The 23,177-nt window shown below is 47.1% G+C and overlaps 2 protein-coding genes across 3 annotated transcripts in view; one reads left to right on the top strand and one right to left on the bottom strand.

Moving 5' to 3' along the window:
* The window catches only part of TIMP3 (TIMP metallopeptidase inhibitor 3), a 56,524-nt gene extending 47,925 nt beyond the window's left edge, over positions 1 to 8,599 (bottom strand). The window contains exon 1 of the mRNA XM_059936843.1: positions 8,127 to 8,599. Coding sequence (XP_059792826.1) covers positions 8,127 to 8,247 — 121 coding nt within the window. The 5' untranslated portion in view covers positions 8,248 to 8,599. The remainder of the gene's footprint in view (positions 1 to 8,126) is intronic.
* SYN3 (synapsin III) overlaps positions 1 to 23,177 on the top strand; it is a 447,953-nt gene that overhangs the window by 200,656 nt on the left and 224,120 nt on the right. The window lies entirely within an intron of this gene.

Below are 23,177 nucleotides of genomic sequence, written 5' to 3'. Positions count from 1 at the left end.
CTCCCCACCCTCTGTCATCCAAGGACTCTATTTTTCCACCCGCTAAACTTTCCCTTGGGCTCTCTGAAGCCAACCTTTCAGTTTTCCTTCCCTTCCCCACCCCCACAAAAAGCAGGTGGCTGCAGGCCTGGGAATACTTCAGGTCTCTACTCCCTGCACCGTGGATGCCACCATGAGGTGACAGGCTTTACGTGAACATAAATCATAACTGAGTGCTGGGCAGCATGGACCGTCACTTCTGTGGCAGCCAGACCACCCCAGCCTCGCAGATGGCTTCTAAAGGCATCAGGAAAAGTTGTCCTGGCCCCCTCCCCTCCTCTAGACACTAGTTTTTTAGCAACCAAGTAAAAAGGCCTCTTAGTTCCTTCCACTGCGGCTGGGATAGACACCTTGTGACCTCCTGTCAAACGCTGTTTAGTGAGTTCCTTTAGCTAGAGTCAGTACTCATCGGCTCCAGCCTGTCAGAGATTAACACAGGAAAACAGATAAATAGGAGGAGCCCGTGTCACCCCCTCTGAATGGCTAGGCAACTCAACCAGGACACATTGGTTACCCACCACCTCCGCCAGCCCTGTTCTCAGTGCTGTGGGCAACCTAGAAATTGGCAAGGGTGGGAGATGTGTGGACCTGCCCACAGGAGGAGGTGGCAAACTGGTGTGAAAGAAAAGAGCCATTCCCAGAGGGTGAAGAACAGCAGTCTACAAGGGGTCCGTGAGCTCTTTTCAGCACCTCAGTGAACCAGCCCAAATCATACACTGCCATCATCCAATAACCCATGAGAATGCTTCCCAGGCTTAGGCAAACACCAAGTTTCTTTGTTTTGGGCTGCAGTTAATTGTATTAGCTGATTATATCAGAATAATGACTGGCTAGGGTCAGCAGTGACAGATATAGTTTAACTGGTTTTTGTAGTGGAAAAATAATCAACACCCAAGACATGAAGTTGTGATTTTCCAAACATGAAATCCATTGAAGGAAAATTAATAAAAATAGTCCGTGGTGTTGAAAAGGCTGTGAACTGCTGATTAAGTGGAAAGAGTTCTTGGTTAGGAATTCGACATAGGGTGCGAGACTTGGTTTTGTTAGGGCTGTACTGTAATAAACCTGGGGGTGGCAGGGGAGGCAGGGGCTGCAGAGGCTGGCTATGGAAGAAAATCAAGGGGAAGCATGTGGAGGAGAACTCCGACAGCAGGGAATCAAAAAACCAATGTGGGGAAGTTACAAAAGGAGTAGCATCTTCTCAAATCCAAAGAGTCCTAGCCGTTAGTCTATACTGATTTGGACACAGATTTGGAGGTAGACTAAGCAAATGTAGGTTCTGGTTCATCTGTTTCTTAGTGGTGTGATCTTGGGCGAGTGATTTCACCTCTCTGGCCTCACCAGGCAGCTGGGATGGCCAGTCTCTACCTGGTAGGGTTACTGATATGCCAAAAAGGAGATTTTTCTTTGGGAGGGTGGTGGCGTATTATGTCCAGAAGGTGGGGCTGGACTTATCAAGTAACGCAGAGAACACAGCAGATGCCTCCTCTCTTAGGAGGGTTAGATGCATCCCTCTGGGTAGTACACAGCCCTTAGGTCAACCCAAGAATAACCCCCTCTGGGAATTTCCCAAGCAGCTCTGAAGAATTGTTCTTTCCTAAAGGTGGTGTTTTTTGACATGTTTAAAATTTGGTCAAGGTGTGATTATTCTGCACCAATGCCAGGAAGTGGGCAGGGAAAAGGGATCAAGTGAGATCCAGAGAATAAGAAGTTAACAAGGGGTATTCAGAATCGAGGGGAGGGCATGGGCCAAGACCCAGAGAGAGAATGGGAACAGCTGGAGCTGGAAGGGCCAGTGATGATGACAAGGTAGGCAGGGGCCAGATGGCCATTGTTGGAGCCATTTTATGACACTTTATCCCAAGAGTCTACTGAAAGGTTTTAATCACAACAGTGAAATTCTCTCTTAAACTAGCCCTTCTAGCTCCCATCAAGATGAGACTCCAGCATCTTTTCTTGGCCAGGACCCACCCTGCCCCCTCTCCACTGTCCATCTCCATCCTATGGCCATCCCACCACTCTCATCCAAGCGCCATCCATATTGAATGACAAGGGGAGAAGGGGGACAAAGGGATGAGTCCCCTTGCTGCCACCATGAGCCTGGCCAGGCCTATTCAACTAGGGGACATCTTTGAGCCAGCAAATAAGACCCTGCGCACGGCACAGATGTCTTCAAAACACGAACCTGGGTTCGTGTCAAATCCTGAAGTCAAGCAGCTTAGTATAATGAAAGGCCCATTGCTTCGTATTAAAGCAAAATAAAAATAAAACCATCTGCAACTGAATTAATCCAAAACTGCAACAAGTCAAAGGCCATGGCTTTCCTGGCACGTAAGCCCCATTCTCCCTACAAAAAAGCTCCCATCAACTTGGTCTAAGTAGCCTTAATATTGCTCCCTGTCAAAGGGATAAAGGGACAAGCAAAAAGGGAAAAAAACTCAGGAAGTCAATAAAATTCATAAATTGTTTTCCCATTTGAAAGAAGCATGAAAGTATCTCCAGCACAGGGCTGTAATAGTTCCTCCATCTATGCATGTTGCATATCTGAAAAGAACTGTGTTACACAGCCATTCTGGATGGCAAATTGTCAGGAACTGTTCACACATACTTTATGTCCAATAATTCCAAATTGTATATTTGCCATAGAGAAATACCCATGCATATGAACAAGAGGATTGTACGATGACTACTTGTTGTAGTGCTCTTTGTGAGGATGAAAAGCTGTTAGAAACCTAAATATCTACCAGTAGGGGAATGGCTAAGTAAATATACACCTATACCTATAGAGCTATTATATTATTATAGTAAAAAAATAGTATATAACAATATATTATATAATATGATATATAATGTAATGTAATATATAGTATAGTAGTTGATTATATTTTAGAGCCAGGCTGCAGGGGTTTAAATACAGGCTCTGCAGCAACCTTGAACAAGTTACCTAATTTTTCTAAGCCTCAATTTCCTCATCTGTAAAATGGAGACAACAGTAGCATACCTGCCTCATACGACTTTTGAGAGAATTAAATGAGTTAATTCATGTTAATTATTTAGAATGGTGCCTGGCACATAGTAATCACTCCGTAATTAGTTTTTAAAATGTATAACCCTATGGAATTCTATACATTAAAAAAATGTAGTAGATCTATATGTATATTAACTGAGAACAACCTAACACATTGTTCATTGAAAAACAATAGAATGCTATATTGGTATTCCACTATTTATAGTGTTCTACCACTCATGTTTCCAAGGGAAAAAACTACTATTAATTTTCTATGAGTACCTATGTATGTAAATGCATAGGGAAGGGACTAGAATTAGAGGAAGTGATCAAAAAGGACTTCACCCTTATCTGATTTTAGATAGATAGATGATAGATAGATAGATAGATAGATGGATATGGATGGATGATGGGTGGATGGATAGATGGATGGATATAGATGTACACACAGTTACATACACACATAGTCATAGAATGTATCCATACTATCCTTGTAATTTTTAAAATGTGGTTAAAAATTAAAGGTCCAAGGACGTACAGATTATTATTCCCCTTTTATAAATGAGGAGACTAAAGCTTAAAGATGCCCAATAACATGCTTAAGTGCATACAGCCAACAAGCCCCAGAGGAAGGATTTAAGCCCAGCTCTGCCCATGCCACAGCCTTTCTACCACCGCACACTGCCTCTCCAGGCCACCCAGGAGTTGACTATGACAAAGGCTAGAAGAAGGGGCCTCCTTGTCCATACTGGCTGGAATGGTAAAAGCTAAATGCAATAGAGAATTGTGTTGTTGTTTTTGTTTTTAATTAATGAACCTTTTGGAATGTGCCATTCAGCAGCGGAGCTGAATGGTTCCTGCTGTTCCGGCAAAACAAACAAAAGTCCCTCCACCCAAGCCACTTCTGTGGCCACTTTTCTAGCCTTATCTATCCAGGGATTGTGAAAGGGACACAGAACTGTGGGAGGGGCACCTTCTCCAGCCAGCCCAGCACCCAGTCTCCTGACTCTCTCTGGTTTTCCTCCCATCATACTGGGAGTCTGCATAGACTGGGCACCTCACCCTGGGAGGCCCCCATTCGTCCCCACCCAGAAGGGTAAGAGTATTGAAGGCCAAGGTTTCTTGTCCCCATTAGCTTTGCTTTTCCCTGGGCCTCAGTGAGACAAATCGAGTCTTTTTTTTACTTTGTCTTGGTGGTTTTGAGGGTCTCTTCCAGTTCTAATAGCCAAAGAACATTAGAAATTTTCCTTTAATTTTCTCTATTTATAGCCTAATATGATGAGGATGATGGTAATTAGTTCTCAGTCCCATAAGATGATGTTTAATTAAAACCTCTGGCCATTTTGGCTGTCTTCATATTTCTAAGGAAAACTCCCCAAATAGATAAGTAAGGCATTCTTCAAATGTTAACTGTCCATTTCATCCTGGTCCTAGGAAGCGTCGTCTGCCTTAGAATATCAAGGGTAATTGAAAGTTGAAAAGTTTTGGAAGAATGGCATAACTAAGAATGGCTTTAGCCTTACCATATAGTAACTGGGTGACCTTGAGCAAGCACAGTCTCTCTCAGACTCAGTGTTTTCCTTTGAAAAAAATAGGTGTAATACCTACTCTTGAAGATGCTGGGTGGATGAAAGACACGGGATGTGAGAAGTGCTTGAACCTAGTGGGAGTCTGCGAGATGTCCCTTCCCTCCTTCTACAAACAGCAGCTCTCCTCTTTCCAGAGTTACTAAGATGTCGACAGCCTGGGTCCGCTCCCCAAGTGACTGGCTCCTCTCTGAAGTCTGATCCTTTTTATTTTCCTTAAGTCACAAAGCCCAGTGTAAAGTGAAATTGCGTGTTTGTGAGTGAGAGAGAATAGATCAGGCTTCTTTGAAAATGGCTTCTTTGCTAAAACCACAACCTCAGATCTGATACCAAAAGAATCTGCTGGCACTGGTCCCTGTCAAAACAATTCGGAGACATCCAGAGACCATCCTCCAGAGCTGGCAGTGGGCCCCCAAGCTGAGCCTCACTCTCGAATTCCCAACAGGCTCAGGGGGCAGGCCCCCAGCACTCTATCGCACAGCCCCATGCTTCTGTGCAAAGGAGAGCTTGGCATTCTGAAGCAAAATTCTCTCTCTCTACTGCTCCCGCCCCCTGCAGAAACCACACAGACACACACACACACACACACACATGCAAACACGCACGCACGCAAGCACGGGCACACATACCCCAATTTTCAGAAGGCTCTTGGCACTGCCCACCCCTTCCTTAGCTGGACAGAGCTGTGGAGCAGAAAGCAGGCCAAGGCTGCCTTCTTCATTCCTAGTCCCCTCCCTTCCCTCCTCCAGAGTCAAGGTTTTGTCAAGAGTTTCAGGGGCAACGACTGGTGGGGAGGGGGCCGCAGACATCGTAGCTGCTGCCAAGTCCTTTTCTTTCTGCCACAGTATGTTTTATAAGCCGGCATGTAGTTTATTCTTCTAAACACTTCGCTAGGGTGCAGGGCCTGGAGTTGCCATAGCAACACCTTTTAACTCCTCCTCACCCAGAAGGCAATGCCAATCCCCAGGGCTTTGGGGGAGAAAGGCAAAAAGAGACACCTGTGGATGAGGAGAAAGGAGAGGGAAGGCCATGGGGGATTCCTTAGAGAGGGCCTTCACCTAGCAACGTGGCACCTGGCCATGAAGAGAAAAGAGCCAGGAAGGTCCTGGAAGAGGAAGCTGGTGGGCTGGCATAAGCATTTTTCATGGACTACAGTATTGATTGGTGGGGTCGTAGGGGTCAAGGAGAATGGAAACGTCTACACATTTTCTTCAGGGAGAGAACAGGCAGGCATCAACCCAGACTGAGTGGAAACCAGAAGGGCTATGAGCTAGGAATACTGGGAGCCACCTACTGGACACCAGCAGGGTACTGTAAGGCAGCAGAGGTCAACAAGCCGGCAGCCCACATCCACACCTCCCATTTTTAAAAGCATTATCTCATCCCTGCCACTAGTGCAGCGCACCAAACCGAGGCAGAACAGTTTTGGATCGGTGCCAGCAGTATCGAAGTTTTTTTGTTTCTTTTTTATTTTTGCTACCATAATGTTCTTGTCTTTGGGTACTTCCTGGTAACTTTGCTTTTCTCTGGGCAGTCTACTGAGGAGGGGGATGTGGGAGGATTTCTTAAATAAATCCGGAGAAATTACAAGAAACTTTCTGTATCAGCCCAGACACACAGCAGGAAACCTAAGCAGTGAACAGAGTCAGGCAGTGCCCCCCCTGGAAGCGGTCCCCTTGCTCCTGTTTCCACTGTTCCCTGGTGAACTTCCAGGGTGGAAACCCAAAAGCCAAGAGCAAGGGGGAGGCATGAGGTCTCCCTCTCCCCACACACCAAAACCCAGGGGAACACACCCAAGCCATTGTCAAGCAGGGGACGACGCCCTGACTCCAGCTGGCTCCAGGCCCCGAGTATGTGCTCTTCCCTGAGCAAGACCAGAACCCACTGCCACCGCCAGCAGCTCCCAGCGTTACTCCGGCGGGAGTGACACCCACGGGGTGAGGGGGGACGGGCCAAGGGGTTTTTGGGTGAGGGCTGTCCGAGGAGGAGAAAGAAAAGCTTCCAGGCCTCAGGCAGCCCCAAAGAGTCCTTCCAGGCAATCCACAAACCCAGGGGCCAGTCAGGATCCCCCGGGAGAGGGAAAGGTGCACAACACAGGCCCCAGGAAACCGCTAACACGAGTGACCCCAGGCCACACAAACGCCCGTGCCTGCCGACTGGACTGACCTGCTCAGCACAGCTACCTCCCTTGCTTCTCCTAGGCCCGCCAGGGCCACCAGCGGCGCCCCTCCCCGCCAGGTCCCTGCCTCCCCGCCCTCCTCCCCTGCAGCACACTTGTGGAGGCCCTCACCAGGACCCAGTGGAAAATTTCTTTCCCCTTTATGACTGTCCTTAAAACACACACGCTCCATTCTTCACCTCTGAATCTGCACAGGCAGAGGGTGGCTAGACTGTGTCCTACCACACCTCCCAGCCCGTGTACACACACACACACGCACACACACGCGCACACACGCACACACACAGAGCAAGGGCCACTGGACTTGCATGCCTTATGAGCTGGAAAGGAGAGGAGAGACGTTTTCCAGCTGCTCCTCCACCTCTGGCCAACCATGCACAAGTGTCCCGAACACTCCCAAACAGGTTCTCCCAGGGCACACTCTCGAGGCTGTTGATACGGTTCTACTTCTTACTGAGTCTCCAATCAAGACACTAAGTCCGATTTGGAATAGTCACCATGATGTGACCCTTGGCATCTTTTTTCTTTTGGTGACAAATCTGTTTTCCACTGCTCAGTCTCCCCCTCCCCACACACATTCAAGGAAAAAAAATAGCCTTCCTGTGAATTCTCACAGCTATGTGATAAGTGATCCCTCACACACGCCACCTCCTGCTTGCTATCAACACTCTCAAATACAGTTCCTCCGGGGAGGGTCAACCCCACCGCTTTCTTCTCATTTTTCCCCTTAAATCCACCCAAACTTGGCAGTCCAAGAAGCTCCGTTAGCACTTGCCTAGGGAGTGTGAGGCGGGGTTAGGTCTCAGTGAAAAGAATGAACTTACTGGGGAGATGGTGAAAACTCAGAAAACTTCAAGTTTCTCTCTCCTGCAACTTTCCCTGCACATGGCTGGCAACTTTCTTTCTTTCTTTCTTTCTTTCTTTCTTTTTTTTAACTATTCATCATCCCAGCACTTTAGTTGGCATTCCAAGTTTTAGAAACACTCTCCCCACCTTTCTCCCTCAGCCCGTCCTCCCGTAATAGTGAAAAGGGAAATTTTCCAGATGTCAAAAGGACCGGTAAGGACCTCACGCCCTAAAAGAGCATGGCTGCAAGGGGTTCACTCAGCCTCTGTGGGTTTCTCTGCAGGGCATCTCCCCCCTCGGTCATGCCGGAACCCCTGCCCCAGGAACCTGAGTATCCCCACCTCGTCCCAAGCCCAGGCAGAGAAAAGGAGCGGGGCTCGCCATGCCACCCGGAGCAGCGCCCAAGTCCGGGCTGCAGCGCGCGAGCTGGCACCGCGGGGGCTCCGGCGGGGACACCGGGAGCGCTTACCGATGTCAGAGTTGCAGAAGGCGTCCTGGGGGTGGCTGGGCGAGCATGTGCACGCCTCGGCGCCCCAGTCCCCCAGACTCCAGCTGCCCAGGAGCACGACGAGCCCGAGCCAGGGAGTCATTGCCGCTGCCGCTGCCGCTGCTCGCCTCTCCAAAGTTGCCTTGCGCGCCGCCGGCGGGGTCGCCGCAGCCTGAGCTCGCCCGCCCTCCCTTGCGGGGCAACTTTGGCTTCGGGCGCGCCGCCCTCCGAGTGCCCAGCGGGACGGGATGGGGTGCGGCGAGGCTGCCTCGGCGCTGGTGCACGACTGGGCGGGTGGGCAATCTCTCCGGGCGAAGCAGCGGGAGCTGCAGCAGGAGCCGGAGGAGCAGGAGGAGGAGAAGCTGTCCGAGCGTCCGCCCGCTGCCTGCTCTACGCGGTAGCCCGGCGGCCGAGTGATATAGCGCGGGTCCCCCGGGCACCCCCTCTCGGGCGCGCGAGGCCCACCGTCTCGGACCAATGGCAGAGCCGCATTACCTCATCGGCCCTCCAAAAAAGGGGCGGGGCCGGGGGCGCGGGGCGACGGGGCGGGGCCGCCCGTACCGTTCAGATCCTTATAGGGAATAATGCAGCTGTGGGCACGCGAGTGGGTGGGCTGGACGTGCCTCCGAGACGCACTGGCAGAGGGGCCCTCCGAGCGGCGCCCCCGTGCCCTTCCCGCCTGCACCCTCGCCACACGCCCACCCCGCCCTCTGGACGCCTCTGACCCAAACCGGAATCAACTACCACCAACCCCGTGGCAGGTCAGAGGTGGCCCTGCCCTGGAGACCTTGACTGCGCCTGGTGGAAAGGATAGGTGAAGGCTAACTCTCTACCTTCTCTGGAGAGAGCAGGGTCAGAAGGGAAAGAAGCAGGTTGATGACCATCCCCCACACACTCCCACCCCTTATCGCCGCCCCTGACTTTCCTGTACAGGAGGAAGCTATCTGCCTTTTAGAGCTGGCTGTAATAAAAGATTGTTTCCTGGGCTCAGGCAGAGTAAATTGTGAAGTCATTCAACACTGTTCTGGATGCTGGGATGAGCAAAACAAACTCTTTGCTCCCTTGGAACTTGAAGGCAATACATCAGTAAATACATGAGTACATAGGGTGATTTTCTAAGGTAATAGTGCCATGAAGAAAACAAAACAGAATAATGGGTTAGAAATGACTGGGGAGGGTGCTCCTGTCTATGGGATAGTAAGGAAAAGTCTGTCTGAGGAGGTGACATCCTGGCTGAGATGTGAACAAGAAGCCTCAGCATGTGGCAGTCTGGAAGGAGAGAACAGCAAGTGCGAAGTCCCTGAGCCTATTTGAAAAACAATAAGTAGAAAGGGCGGGAGGAAATGGTAACTCCACCTAGGGCAGACAGGTCTCCATCCTTCAGCAAGGAACTTGAGGGTGAACTGATCCAAAACTGGGCTAAAACCAGATCCTGGAGAACTATCCAGGATCCGAGACTATGAGCTATAAATGGATAACTGCTAATAACTAATACTATGACTGTTTTTATTATTCAGTAACATCTTGATTCTGCCTTATATTTTCCATACCTCACCTCATTACATCTCACAGTAATCCTTTTAGATAGGAAAAACACCAGGTATTATTCACACTTTCCAGATGAGGAAACTGGCACAGAAAAGTGACATTACTTGGCAACCAGCCAGGAACTCAATTCACTCACTCCCACCTTAAGAGAGGCTTTTATTTTCTTGGACTTGAGCAGCAGTTAGCTTTAACTGTGCAAATGCCCTTTTGCAGCTGGAGCCTTCTATCGTTCTATTCTTGGGTCCCTCTCACTTTCTCTCCCAACTCATCCCATTTGGAGAGAGACTTAAATCATTTGGCAATAGAAATGCTAAAAGTTTGGAACAAAATAAGGACTAGGAAGTACTGCTCAGAAATACAAGTTCAACCTCTTTCTCAGAAACTCCTCTGTTTACACCTCAGAGAAGTGACATTGGAATGGGAGAATCAGAAAATTTCACTGGAAATGGTATTTCCAAGAACATTTTTTATGCTCCTTTTTTCCTCTTAAAAATTTTAGCTATGAGGAAGGGAATCTAGTTTCCACATTTTTCTGTCTTGTCCCCTTCCCAACTTTTAAGACCCTTCCCACCTTAACTCTAACTATAGCCTGACCTAGAGAGGGCTTTCCTTCTCTTGGTGTTTACTTTAGAACTTTGCTCCTTGTTTCATGTGATATAGTTGTACTATTTCCCCAACCACACTAGTAAGACTTTGAGGCCTGAGATATTTGGCCACACTGCTTTTTAGCCCTCAGAGTGCAAAGTTGGGTCCCTGGAGACATGGATATGGGTGTGGCCAGCAACCCATTGAATCTTGAGCAGTGGATGCTCTATATGCCACTCCAAGGATCCAGGGTGAATGAGGGCATACTTGTTCGGATTTTAGAGTTTCGTTTATCCCTGCACGGTGCCAGTCATGTGGAAGGTTTTATAAGCCTTTCCAGACCAAATCCACTTTGGATAAGCGTCTTACGTGTAGAGGCCCTCTCTTCTCTCTTTTCTTCTCACTTTAATGTTTTGTCCAAATTACCAGTAGTTTCTCCAAGGGAAGGCTTGCCGAGAATATGAGTATCAGAAATAACTTTCGCTGAACTTCAAGCAGCAGGTTCTGTATAGAAAACATCTGAAGCATTTGATTATGGCAGCTTCTTAATTATGTAAGTGTGAGAGCAAACATTGTTTTCCGAGCTGAAAGGTAATAAAATTGCCTTTTGGTTTATTTCCTCTCGCTCCCTGTCCTAAGCTGGGCCAGTGTCTTTGGAGTTCAGCTTCCCTGTTAGTTGGGAAGTTCTCCCTAATGTCTAACCTGAGGGGACTCCCTTTGCCCATCCATGTGAGGTCGGCTCCGTCCTCACGTTGAGGAAAAGAGAAAGCCAGCTTCATGAATCCTTGTAGAGGGGAGCCTTACTGCTGGGGTCAGGCCCTCCAGCAAGCAGACCTCACAGCCATCAATCGGGACGTCATGGTGTCCATGGACCTATAATATGTAAGAATTGCTTTTGCAAGGCCACTTCAGAAGCTGGATGGAGTGGGCCTGGGGCTAATGGTAAGAATGAAGATACCGGCTCCCCACTTTCTTTTGACAGCTAAGGACAATGATAGATTTATAAACCCCAGAAGAACTGACGAAATTTCTAAATCTGTCTTGTCCACCCCCCTTCATTTCGAGTTCCAGGATGCTAGAACCTATGGAAGTCTCTTATAGACATTTAGAGGTCCTGAAAAATGACCTCAGAGACTGCCCATCCTCATTTTATAGTTGGGGAAAATAAGGTTCAGACAGGTGAAGGGATTTGCCCGAAGTCTCACGGTTAGCTCGTGGCAGAGCCAAGATTTTGCTGCAGCTGCCTGATTCCTTACCTGGGCTCTCTCCCACCCACTCATGGGCCTCAGCCCCCGCAGCTGCAGCACGTGACCTAATGTTTATACTCTTCTGCAGCCACTTGCAGTCCTGAATCTGCATTTCAGATCTATAGATGAGTTTCAGAGTCCCTTTGCACAGTGCCCAAGAAGTAGAGAATTCTGCCTGCACTGACTAAATTGTTCTCTGTTATGATGATAATCACCTCTGAGCCAATCATAATGAATACAACTCTGTACTCCTCAGAGGTTTATCTCTTTTGTGTTTATTTTTCCCTTTCTAAATTATCTAATACCTTGTGAAAACATTTCAAACATTACTGCTGCAAAGAGACACATGAAAATTTTCTTTCTGGGGGACAAAAAGAGGCTGGGGTGAAAAACAAAAAGCGGAAGACCTGAGATTTGTTCCAAAGGTTGCTGCAGAGCAGTTGTGTGTGTGGGCAAGTCACCTCACCTGTCTAGACTCAGTTTTCCTGTTTGTTGGATGAAAGATGTAACTCAGTGATCTCCAAGATCCCCCCTGGCTGGAAAGTCTCAGAATCCATGGAAAAGTCTCAAGCGCAAGGTGAATGTCTCTGAAGGGAAGATAGTTCTTGCCATTTAAACAGATTTGAGACAAATCGAACGTGACCGAGACTGCAGCATGTCCATCAGTCTCTCAATCAACAGTGAGTTTCTATTCTGCTTTCTGCTCTCTCCTCCAAGACTCAGGCTGAAAACAAAGATCGTGATGGCAAAGGCATAGGAGAGATTGAGGGTCTTGTTCCTGATAGAGCCCCTCTGTAATTACTTGTTTATCTGTCTTTTTGCCTCTTGGGTCATAAGCACTAAAAGGTCAGGAAATATGCCTTTTGTTATCTCCATACCTTATTTCCAAAATTCATCGAACTCCTATACTGCCTTAAGATCACAGCTTAAATGTCACCTCCTCCAGAAAGCCTTCTATGATTCCCATCCCCAGTCTTTATCAACCCCCTTCCATGTTATCCTGTGCTTCTTTCTTTCACACCACTTGTCTGACTGTAAAGTGATTGTTTACCTTCCTGGATTGTAAGCCCTTTGAAGACAGTGTTGGTAATAAAGATCCAGTGTTGGTAACAAAGAAGTCAATAAGTATCGGTTGAATGAATGGAATTGATTTGGCCCCACTGGCCCCTTTCCAGTATTCAGATAGGCAGGTGGTAGCTCCTTGGAGAGCTCACAGAGCCCTATTCTTCTGGCCAGTGCTAGGGGGCACTGTAAGCCAGAGAACACCCATTCCCTCAGCCTGCATCCTCAGCCAATCTCACTGAGAAGGTGGGAGAGGCACAGTTCCATGCTAGTCAGTGGGGTGTGGGTGCCTTTGAGTGGGTGAAGCTAACCCCTCCCATCTGCAGTGGCCACAAAGCTCTCAGTCAGCATCCCGTCTGGGTCCTCAGCTGCCAAGCTTCTCCACCCCCAGGCTGGCCACATGTCCACCCAAGGGGAGCCGTGCTCTCAGGAAGCTACATACTTGTGAATCATGGGTTTGTGGGGATTGGGGAGATCTGGGAACACAACAGAGGATGCCACGGTCCTACCCTTCCAGGGCAGAGCTGGCCTCTGGAAATTAAACCTGGTGAAGGTACTGACAAGATGTGAGACATTTCTGCTGCTGTGTAGGGAAACACCTCTTTTCCTTCCCGCCCCTTCTCTTCCAGACCCCAGCCTCAGTGGCTTTCCCCAAACCCACAGTCCATCTGAAAGTCATTACATTCAAAATAGCCTTTTCCAAGCAACAGACAGCCCTGGTCCACCCATCACCATGAGCCCTGGCCAGATCCTCAGCAGGGTTGCTGCCCAGCACTGGGGAATTATGGACCTAAGGTGGTAGGTACTTCAGGTTCTCTCTGTGTCTGGCACCAGCAGGGAGTAAACACCTTTCCTCACTTCCATCTGGAGCCAATTTCATGGCAGTAAAATTGCAGGGCGTCTCTTGCCCCAGCTCTCCCCCAGCCCTGCCAGGGAGTGAAGACCCCTTAGTGTGAGTCTCTGGCTGAATTCACCTGAATCCTGGGGTTTTCGCATTTCTTTCCACAGAGAACTACTCCCAGAGATTTTAAGCCAGAAAACACATGTGCACGGTGGAGACATTTTGTGCCCCGCTTTCTGGGTTGGTGGGAGATGGGAAACAGAGCTAATATTCCAGCACTTGCTCTTTTTTTTTTTTTTTTTTAAGTGACTGTGTGCTCAGTTGGTCGATTATTTCTGTGAAGGGTAATATGCAGTAGAGGCAGAACTTCTCCTCCTCGACCCTGTCTTAATGTCTTCCTTATGCCCATGGAGTTCGTGTGTTTTTCCTTTAAAAATGAGTAGCTCCTTTGTGGTTGCTTTGAAGGTTGCATGCTCAGCTTTGCACAGAAGACGCACATGAGCGTCTCTGCCTGGTGCTGTGTGGCTTTGGAGGGAATGGGATGGACAGACAGACATAGGGTTGCTGTGCTGTCAGACTGGGCTCCAAATCCTGTTTCTGTCAAGGTGCTTGAGCTCTCTTCGGTTGAACCTGCTGGAATTGAAATTGACTTATCCTGTGCAATGGGGATGCCCAAAGAGCATCTGATGCTGTTGGTCACATCCTTCTCTGAACTCGGCTGCTGAGACTCCGCTCTCTCTGGGTTTTTGCTTTCTGCCTCTCCAACTGCACCTTCTCAGTCTTCTTAGAAGGCTCTTTCGGCTCTTCCTGCCACTAAAATGTAGGTGTTTCCAAATTTTCTGTCCTTGGCTCCCTTCTCATCCCTTCCGTTCCCTTCCTTTTCCTTCCTTCCCCTTCCCTTCCCTCCTAGCCTCCACACTCTCCCTGGCTAATCCCACCCTCTCTCCTGGATCCACCTACCACTCTGCTCTGTGCACTAGAATGGACACTGTAAGCAGCAGTATCCCTCTGAGTTCTTGTCTAGATCCAACTTCCCCCTGGACAGTTTCACCTGGAGGGCCTATGGCCTCCTCAGTCCCTCAGGGTCCAAACTCATTGTCTTTTCCTCTCAGTCCTCTCTGGTGTTACCCATCCCCGCCAGTGGCGCCATCATTCACCAAGCCCAGTAGAATCTCACTCCACACACCTCTTCTAACCATCCCTTTCTCCCTGTTCCCACCATGTCTGCCTTGGGTCAGGCCCAGATAGTCTTTCCTGACAATTTCAGTAGGCACATAATTGCTCCCTCTGTCCAGAGTCTTTCTCTATCAAATTCAACTTTTGCACTGCTGCTGGTGTAAAGTTTTTCAAATGTAAGTCTGAAATCATGCTGTCCTTTGCTTAAAACTGATTCATTTGTTCTCCATGGCTTTCTAAACAGTCTTAAACTCCAAAGAAAAGCATACAAGGCCCTCTGTGATCTGGCTCTTCCCAGGGCCCCACAGAGGGGGGCCATTCGAGTAGAATACAGTGGGATTGCTACCGCTGCAGTTACACAACAGCATGTCCTGTCCTTGCTTATCTCTTCCAACCTATGCCCTCGTTCCCATCTTCCAACCTTTTAGGTTCTGGCTATCAGTTTCCTGCCTCTGAGGCTTGTTCACACTGCACTTTTTGCCTGGAATCCACCTTCCATCTTTATGTCCCTGACCCTCCTCTGTCTCATCTGTCAGGATCTTTATCTTTCCGGATTCAACTTGAATCAACTCATGGACGTTTTCCTGACCCTCTCTCTGCCTCAGCGGAGCTGACCGCTCCCCCGAGGTCTCTCCTTCCTCTCTCCCCTCCCACCCACACAGTATCCCCCAGATTTCCACAGTGCCTCCCACACTCTGTTGCCCCTAGTGGTTAATACGTCTTTCTCTCCCTTAGACAGCAAGCAAATACAGGGGCGTTTTCAGTCTCTACCTCAGCATCTGTACATCGTAGGCACTTAACCAAATACTGAGAGAATAAACTAACCAATGAATGGCAAAGAAAATAGGGAGAGGGACAGTCAGTGTATAAGCTTCACAAATTCACCATAATAGAGTTTCTGGAATCCAGCTTCTTGGGTCCAGAAAGTCAACTAGATTCAGCTCCCAGAGTTAATCAGTCCCAGGGACACCAGGATTCAAAAGAGACCAGCAAATTCCATTGTCTTTGTTTCCAGTGAGAGATTTAATTGTCATGTCATGTCATGTCAACATGACCCTCATATTTTTTCCTGATAATCATAGAGAGCTTCGTATGAAGCTAGTTTCTCATCAGAAAGTTGCTTTGGTGTGTATGGAGTCTGAACACAGGGAATGAGGTCAGAAGGTTATTTCAGCTGAGATACTGTGGAATTCTCCTTCTTGCTGAGGGGAATCCTTGGCCAAGGGCACGACAATGCCCACACCTGCTCGCAAGAGTCCCTCTCCCTGGTCAGTGACAAGACCGGACACATATTGCCCACTTTAACCCCTTTGGTCTTTCTGTTTTTCTGCTCCAGACTTGCCGCTCCTCCCTTCTTTTGCCCAGACTTTTTCTGCACCAGGAATATCATGATCCATTTGGTTTCTATATTTTAGATTACAGTCACCTTCCAATAATGACCCTCAGGTCAACAAGTTTGGGTTTTGGGTTTTGAACTCTCGCCTTACCGTGTCTTGATTTACTGCCACAGATGGCTAAGCACATGCATGGTGTGTGAATTTATAGCTTCAGTGCTCAGAAGACAGAAAACCTTCTTTCCATTGCTCCACTGACAGTCTCTATTTGCATCACAGCTTGCATGTCACAGTGTGTTCATCAGCTCTGGAGAGAAAGTACAGGGTTCCCTCCTTCCTGCCCTCCTTCCTTCCAATTTCCTTAGACATTGACTGGTTGTCCACTAATACACAATAAGCACTGAGGATCTAACAGTGAATAAGGCACAGACCTACCCTCAAGGAGTTCCCTGTCTAGTGGGAGAGAAAGACATGAAAACAATAGTGGGTGGTGTGAACTATAACAGGAGGGTCAAGTGTGCCATGAGATGTTGGGCCACCCTACCAGGAAATGGGGAGGTACTTGGAAACCCATATTATGGTGAGACAGAGAGCCAGAGGTGGGAGAGAACTGTGGGTCATCAAATCCAACCCCCTCATTTTACCGATATAGGAGAAGGTCCAGAGATGTGGGCTTCTATATGGTCACACAGGATTACTGGCAAAGGCGAGACAAGAAATTAGACCCCTTAGTATCTCATCATCTTCCCATCACTCCAGACTCCTCTAATTCAGTGCTGGGCCCATGAGAGAAATACAGTAAATAATTATTTTCCTGTCCTGTAACATTCATCAACCTTGGGATGATAAACTGAAAAGATTCCTAAGACAAGAGAAAGGAAAGGGAACTTGCATTAGTGGAGTACCTGCTATGTACAGGCACTTTCAATACAGTGTTTGCTCCAATCCTCACAACCCTAAAAAGTAGATACTATTTTATGTCCATTTTACAGCCAGGAAAACGGAGGCTCAAAAATTAAATTTCTTACAAGGAAGGGAGTGGCAGAGCTGTGATTCAGACCTAGAGGTCTCTTTCCAAACCAGCAGTCTTTCTGGAGACCGCAAAGTCACTGTACCCATAGGTTCATGAAGTGCTGGTGACTTCCTCTTCATCTTTTGGGTTCCCATTGAGTAGTCAGAGCTCTTGATCATCGCATGATGCAACCAAGCAGAAGGAGACATGGTACCTCCACAAGGAGGGCCAGTGAGGGAGCTTTTATTAGCAGGCAAGTGAAATGCATCATCTCTTGTTTGACCTGGTTTGCAGTGGAGAAAAGGCAGGAGAAATCATAGGGCAGGCAATATCTGGGGGTAAGGTTAGGTCCTTCATTACTCTGAATTTGCACAGGTGCCACCAGAAAATTACATTTGTATTACCAAAAAAGGGCCCAGAATCTAGAGGCAAGCTGATAGAATAGTGATCAGTATTTTTCAACAGCTTTTGAAGATGGCTTCATTTCCTCCTGAAATTGTAAGCATACGATTGAGGAAATATACCAGGTTTTTGTCTCAGTTCTGCCACACACAATAGCTGAGTGACCATGAGTAAATCAATAAACCCCCTTTCTTTAAATGTAAAACCAAGGGTTTAGATTTTATGATCTCTCAAAACTTCCCAATGGAAGATTCTGGAAGGCAGACTGACAAGGGGGTTAGGGACCAAGGCTTGTGATGTTAATAAACCTGGGTTTTGATCCTTCTTCACTTTTTCACTGTGACATTGAACAAGTTCCTTAACCTCTCTGAGCCTCAGATATCTAATGGTAAAATGGAGGAGAAATTCATAGGCTCTTCATGAGGATCAAACAAGGTACAGTGAATAAGGCACTGGCACAGTCCTGACACATAGTAATTTCTCACTGAGAACCTGTATGGAGCAGGGTGTGGCCCTACAGCTATAGAGAAGAATGAGACCCCCGCCATCAAGTAGCCTATTGTCTCTCAATCTGTGTTTATGAAGGAAGAGCATATTCCCATATCCTATTCCCTTTGACCATGTACATAATACCCAAAGAAGGGATGGGGGGAAGGAGGCAGCAAAGGAAACCAAAACTTGATAGTAATAGCTAATTCTTACAGAGTGCCTACTGAGTGCAGGGTGTTCTTCTAGGCAGTTTGTGTATATTAATTCATACTAATCTTTATAATGAAAGCTGTGAGGTAGACGAGATTATCCTCACCATCCCTTTTTTCTTCAGGTATAGAAACAAAGGTACAGAGAGATTATGTAACTTGCTCAGGATTACATGGGCAGGATGCTGCAGTGCTGGGATTTGAATCCAGAGCAGTCTGGCCCAAGAGTCCATGCTCTTAACCACCCTTCCAGCCTGCCTCTTCAGGATGAAGGTGAACACGCAGAAAATAGCAAGGATACAAGGGGCCAATGCCCAATGTCTGTCACTGGGTGGGTTTTCCTTCCCAGAATGCCTTGCACCCATCAATCAAGGTGTGTAGGAACATGAATCAGCTATGGTCCCTATCAGAAGGCCACTTAGTAGGGCAGAGAGTACATCAGCAGGCCCTACTGAAGAATAATATTCATGGGGTCAAGGTGATTTCTGCCTTGGGATGAGCACAGAAGCTAGAAACAGAACACTTATTCTAGTCCCATCTCCTCCATCTACTGAGTTTCTCTCTAAACTTATATTTACTCTCCATAAAGTGAGGACAAACATTTAATTAACAGAGGTAGTTTTAAGGATCAAATAATAAATAACTAACATTGATTGAGGATTTATTATGTACCAGGTCCTGTTTTTGTACTTTACAGGTACAAATGTATTTAATTCTCAAAACTCTAAGATGTAGGGGCTGTTATTATCATACCCACTTTACAGAAAAGAAAGTTGAGGCATAGAGAGGTTCAGTAACTTGGTCGAGGTCACACAGTTAATAAGTCGTGGAACCAGAATTGGAAGTTCAGCGTCCAGTTCTGTGCTCCTTACCACCTCTCTGCACTCCAGTGATGGGTTGAAAACATTTTGCGAACACTAAATGTCATTGTTGTCTATTCTCTTACTTCCATGTCTTAAGTCTTTGTTCATGCTGTTCCCTTGGCCTGTAGTGCCTTTCCTCCTCTTACCTGACTACCTCTTACTTGTCTAGAGGGGTGAAAAGTGAGGTTCTGGAGCCCCCAGTGGTGTGTTGGAGCTGCCTCACCCTGGCTTATGAGAGCTGATGGTTAAATTTTCTGGAATTTTCCCAGTCAGTTGTTAAACACAGCTATTATTAAAAATGTAATTATATAAACTTACAATCAAACAAATTATATTAAAAACACAGGTAATGAATACTTAAAACTCATCACTTCATTATTTTATTACATTATACTCTAATCTATGCTCTTGAGGTTATTTCCAGCTATTGAATCTGTATGGCAGAAATAGTCTTCCCAACTCTGCATTCTGTGACATCACACTGGTAACTTAAAATTGGCCATGATGGGAGTATTTATACCATAGTAATTGGCAGATGCTACAAACCAAGCTTTTTGTCCTGGAGAGCTAGTTGTTAGGTATTTACCAGCACACCACTGCCATTTATAAACTGTGTGATCTTGGACAAGTAACCTTTCTGTACCTCAGTTTTCTCATCTGTAAAATAGGGACAGCATTAGTGCCTACTTCACAGAGTTGTGAGGAATAAACATGATACACGGGAAGGATTTAGCAGAACTCCTGGTACAGAGTCAGCCATCAATGAGTGGCCACTGTCAATATTATTATTAAGGCAATCTTATTATTATCATTAGTCATCATCTCATACAAGCAGCCTTTCCTTCCACCCAAGCTGGGTTCCACCATCAGAGATTATCTGTGACTTGATATTCATCACAGTACACTGGGATTGTCATTTTCTGTGTCATTTTCCCTCTTTAGGAGGCGAGCTAGTTGACAAAGTCTGATTGAGTTTTCTGAGCACTTAGCCCAATGCCTGACACACAGTAGGTCCCCAAAAAACTGTTAGATTAGATTGTTAGTGAGGAAAGTGTTTCGAAGCTACTGAAAAACCAGAATTAGGGAACTTGGAGGTTTCTCTAGTCACATTACAAACTTTTAAGAAATTCTTCTCCACATCCAAGCACTGCTGGAATACTGTGTTTGGGGTTCATGCCGTGGGAGTACCTTATAATGTGGTCATTTTGGAATTTCAGGAACTAAAAGCCCCCTGACTTGGTGCCCAGACAGACCCACCACACACTGAACTCTTTTATAACAAAGTTCTCAGTGTGTATAATATGGAGCCCCTGTGATAGTCTTAGCATGTCAAGAATATGACCAGTAACTTTCCAAACCGCTTGAAGGTAGCTGGAACTGCCTCTGCCTCAAGTATTTAGAGAAAAAAGATCTTGATGTCACGTCAACAAACTCTTAAAGAGACTGCACATACCTGGAGTGCTTTTCAAGGCCTAGGAGCCAGTGATTGGAGGCTGATTTCAGGCAGAAAGGAGGGGAGAGGCCAAAGGCATGTTGAAAAATCATTTTTTGTCTGTTGTTCCTTTGTATGAACTGGTTGCTGGCTTCTGCAACACCCAGTAATTAAAATGGCTGGAATGCTTTGCATTTTTACAGCGCTGTGAAGGCGGCTCAGAGGCCTGGAGCTGGAGCCAGCTGGAGGCCCAGGGATCCTACCCCTTGGCCTGGCAGAGACAGCTGGCATCTGCCTTGGTGTGGGGGTGGGTCGGCGGCAGGAGGGAGGGAGGAAGTCAAAGGTCAGGAATAGTTCCCACTGCTCTTCCCCTTCCTTAGTCAGGTGCATCCAGGTGCACCACCTCTAGATGGAAGGCCCACATGGGCCACCCACCTTCTGGAAGTCTGTAATGATCAGTGGTGCTGCCTAGGAATGGTAAACAATGATATAGCTCTCCTTTATTAACTATCCACCCTGTGCCAGGTCCTGTACTAATAACGTTATGTATGTTATCTTTTTTCAAGAAAAAAACTCAGACCGTATCACTCTTCTGCTCAAAACTCTCTCTGGATCCCTCATGCGTTTAAAATGAATTCTAAATGCCTCCCGCTTCCGTCCCCAGCATGATGTAGTCCCCGCCATCACTGTCCTTCTCCCACTCTCCCTTGAGCTCACCATGCTGGCCTCCTTTCCATGTTTCACCAAGCCCAGTTCGGTTCCTGCTCCAGGACTGCCCCATCTCCTCCCTTGACCTTCCCAGGTCCTGCCATGGCCAGTTCCTTCTTGTTATTCAGCTTCCAGCTCAGATGTCACCTTCTCATTCTCAGAGACATCTGCCCTGGCTGAAGTAAGACAACCATCCCCAGTCACTTGTGCCTCCCATTGCCCTGTGTTTCAGGTTTATTTCCTTTTCAGTACTTACTGCTGTCTGGAAAAAAAAACTTATTTGTTTATTTTTTATTCATTGTCTTTTCTATCTAAAATAGAAGCTCCTTGAGGTCAGGGCCCTTGTCTCTCTTTTCTCTGGTGTATCCACAGCACCTAGATCAGTAGTCAATAAATATGTCGAGATAATGAATCTTCACAACAACCCAACAATCTGAACATCCTTGTCCTGATCTTCCAGGTGAGGAAGGGAGGTTAAATAGCTTGCCCAAGGTCACCCCATAGGAAGCGATGTCCCCAGGTCTGTCTGACTCTGAAGGCCATGCTTTGGGATGAGTATGCATAACCTTCCCCCATGCACAGCTACTTTAGAAAATAATGGAAAGATGGTGTCTGCACTTCAAGGGAAGGAATCAGGACTCAAGGCTAACTATGAGCACTTTAGTAATGTAATGGTGGTGGTACCAAGAAAGAAGAATGTAAACACATGATGGGAACCCACCACCCTGGTGGTCTAATCCAAGTTCTGCCACCTGTGCTACCTTGGATGAGTTAATTACCCTCTCTGGGCATTTTTTAAAAATGTGCAGAGGCTGTCTGCTTCCACCTCCCCAGGGACAATTATATAACAGTGTGTGAAGCGCCAGCATTCTCATGACCCTCTCCTGTCCCAAGATGGAGAGGCTGGAATGTTGCATGGATCACTAGGTGGGAACCACACCACAGGGAAGCAGTGCTCTCCTGACTGTGTGGGTATCTTCGGCAATAAGCAGCTAGATTTAGAAGTTGGCTTTTAAAGCCTTTTGGGGTGCTCGAGGAAGGGCAGACTTAGTTAAATGAACATCATCACTGCTCCTTTCTGTGCCTATGCATTGCCTCCCTGATAGATCCTGGCTGCTCAGCCTGACCTTCTGGCCCCAGAGTCTGTCCCAGCCTCACCCTCATCTCTAGGCTTCATCCTAGCCAAGCAGGATCTGTGCCCTTCCTCACCATGATGCGAGCTGTATCTTCTCCCCACCACTGGCTTTTTAAAAAGTGTTTTATTTTGATGTAATTCCTATTTATAGAAAAGTTGAAAGAATAGTTCAGAGAATTACCAGATACTTTTTGCCCTAAAGGTTAAAAAGGTTAACATATTACTACATTTTCTCTCTTCCCTCCTTTTCTCTCTCTCTCTCTCTCTCTCTCTCTCTCTCTCTCTCTCTCTCTCTCTCTCACACACACACACACACACACACACACACACACACACACAACTGTTTAGGAGTCAGCTGCAGACATGATGCCTCTTTACCCCTAAATATTTCCGTATTCATTTCCCAAATACAGGCCACCATCAGCTTCTGCAGTATGAAGCAGCTCAGGCCCTGGGGTTTGCATTCCAAACCCCAGCTCTACCTCTTACTAACCGTGTGCTTTTATGCAGAAGGTTTCACTCCTCTGGACCTCAGCTTCCTCATCTATAAATTGGGGGCACTAAGAACACCTACCTCATAGGGCCAGCGTGAGAATTAAATGAGATACCCCATGCTGAGGGCTCGGCACCGTGCCTGGGATATGAAAAGTGCGTAATAAGTAAATGGGAGTGTTTTGCTAGAATGCCGTGGTTTTTTCTTCTTTGAAATGGTTTGATTTCTTGGATTTCCCCTTATTCTTCTTTAGGCCAATTCTCATAGGAAAAAAACAAGACAGGTTCTTTCATTCATTCCCTCCTTATTTATTGAGCACTGATGCCAGGTCTGACCCTTTTCTGAGTACTGAGATGGAGCAGCAAACAAGACAGACATAGTGCCTGTCCTTAGAGTTTACGTTTGCATGGTGGAGACAGACAGTCGACACGGAAGCAAATAGATGGGCCATTTCAGTGGGTCATAAGTGCAATGGAGAAGAGAAAACCAAGGGACGC

Source organism: Balaenoptera ricei, chromosome 10 (genome assembly GCF_028023285.1).
Source record: "Balaenoptera ricei isolate mBalRic1 chromosome 10, mBalRic1.hap2, whole genome shotgun sequence".
NCBI lineage: Eukaryota > Metazoa > Chordata > Mammalia > Artiodactyla > Balaenopteridae > Balaenoptera > Balaenoptera ricei.
The sequence above is the reverse complement of the archived record's forward strand: the minus strand, read 5'-3'. Positions and strand labels throughout refer to the sequence as shown.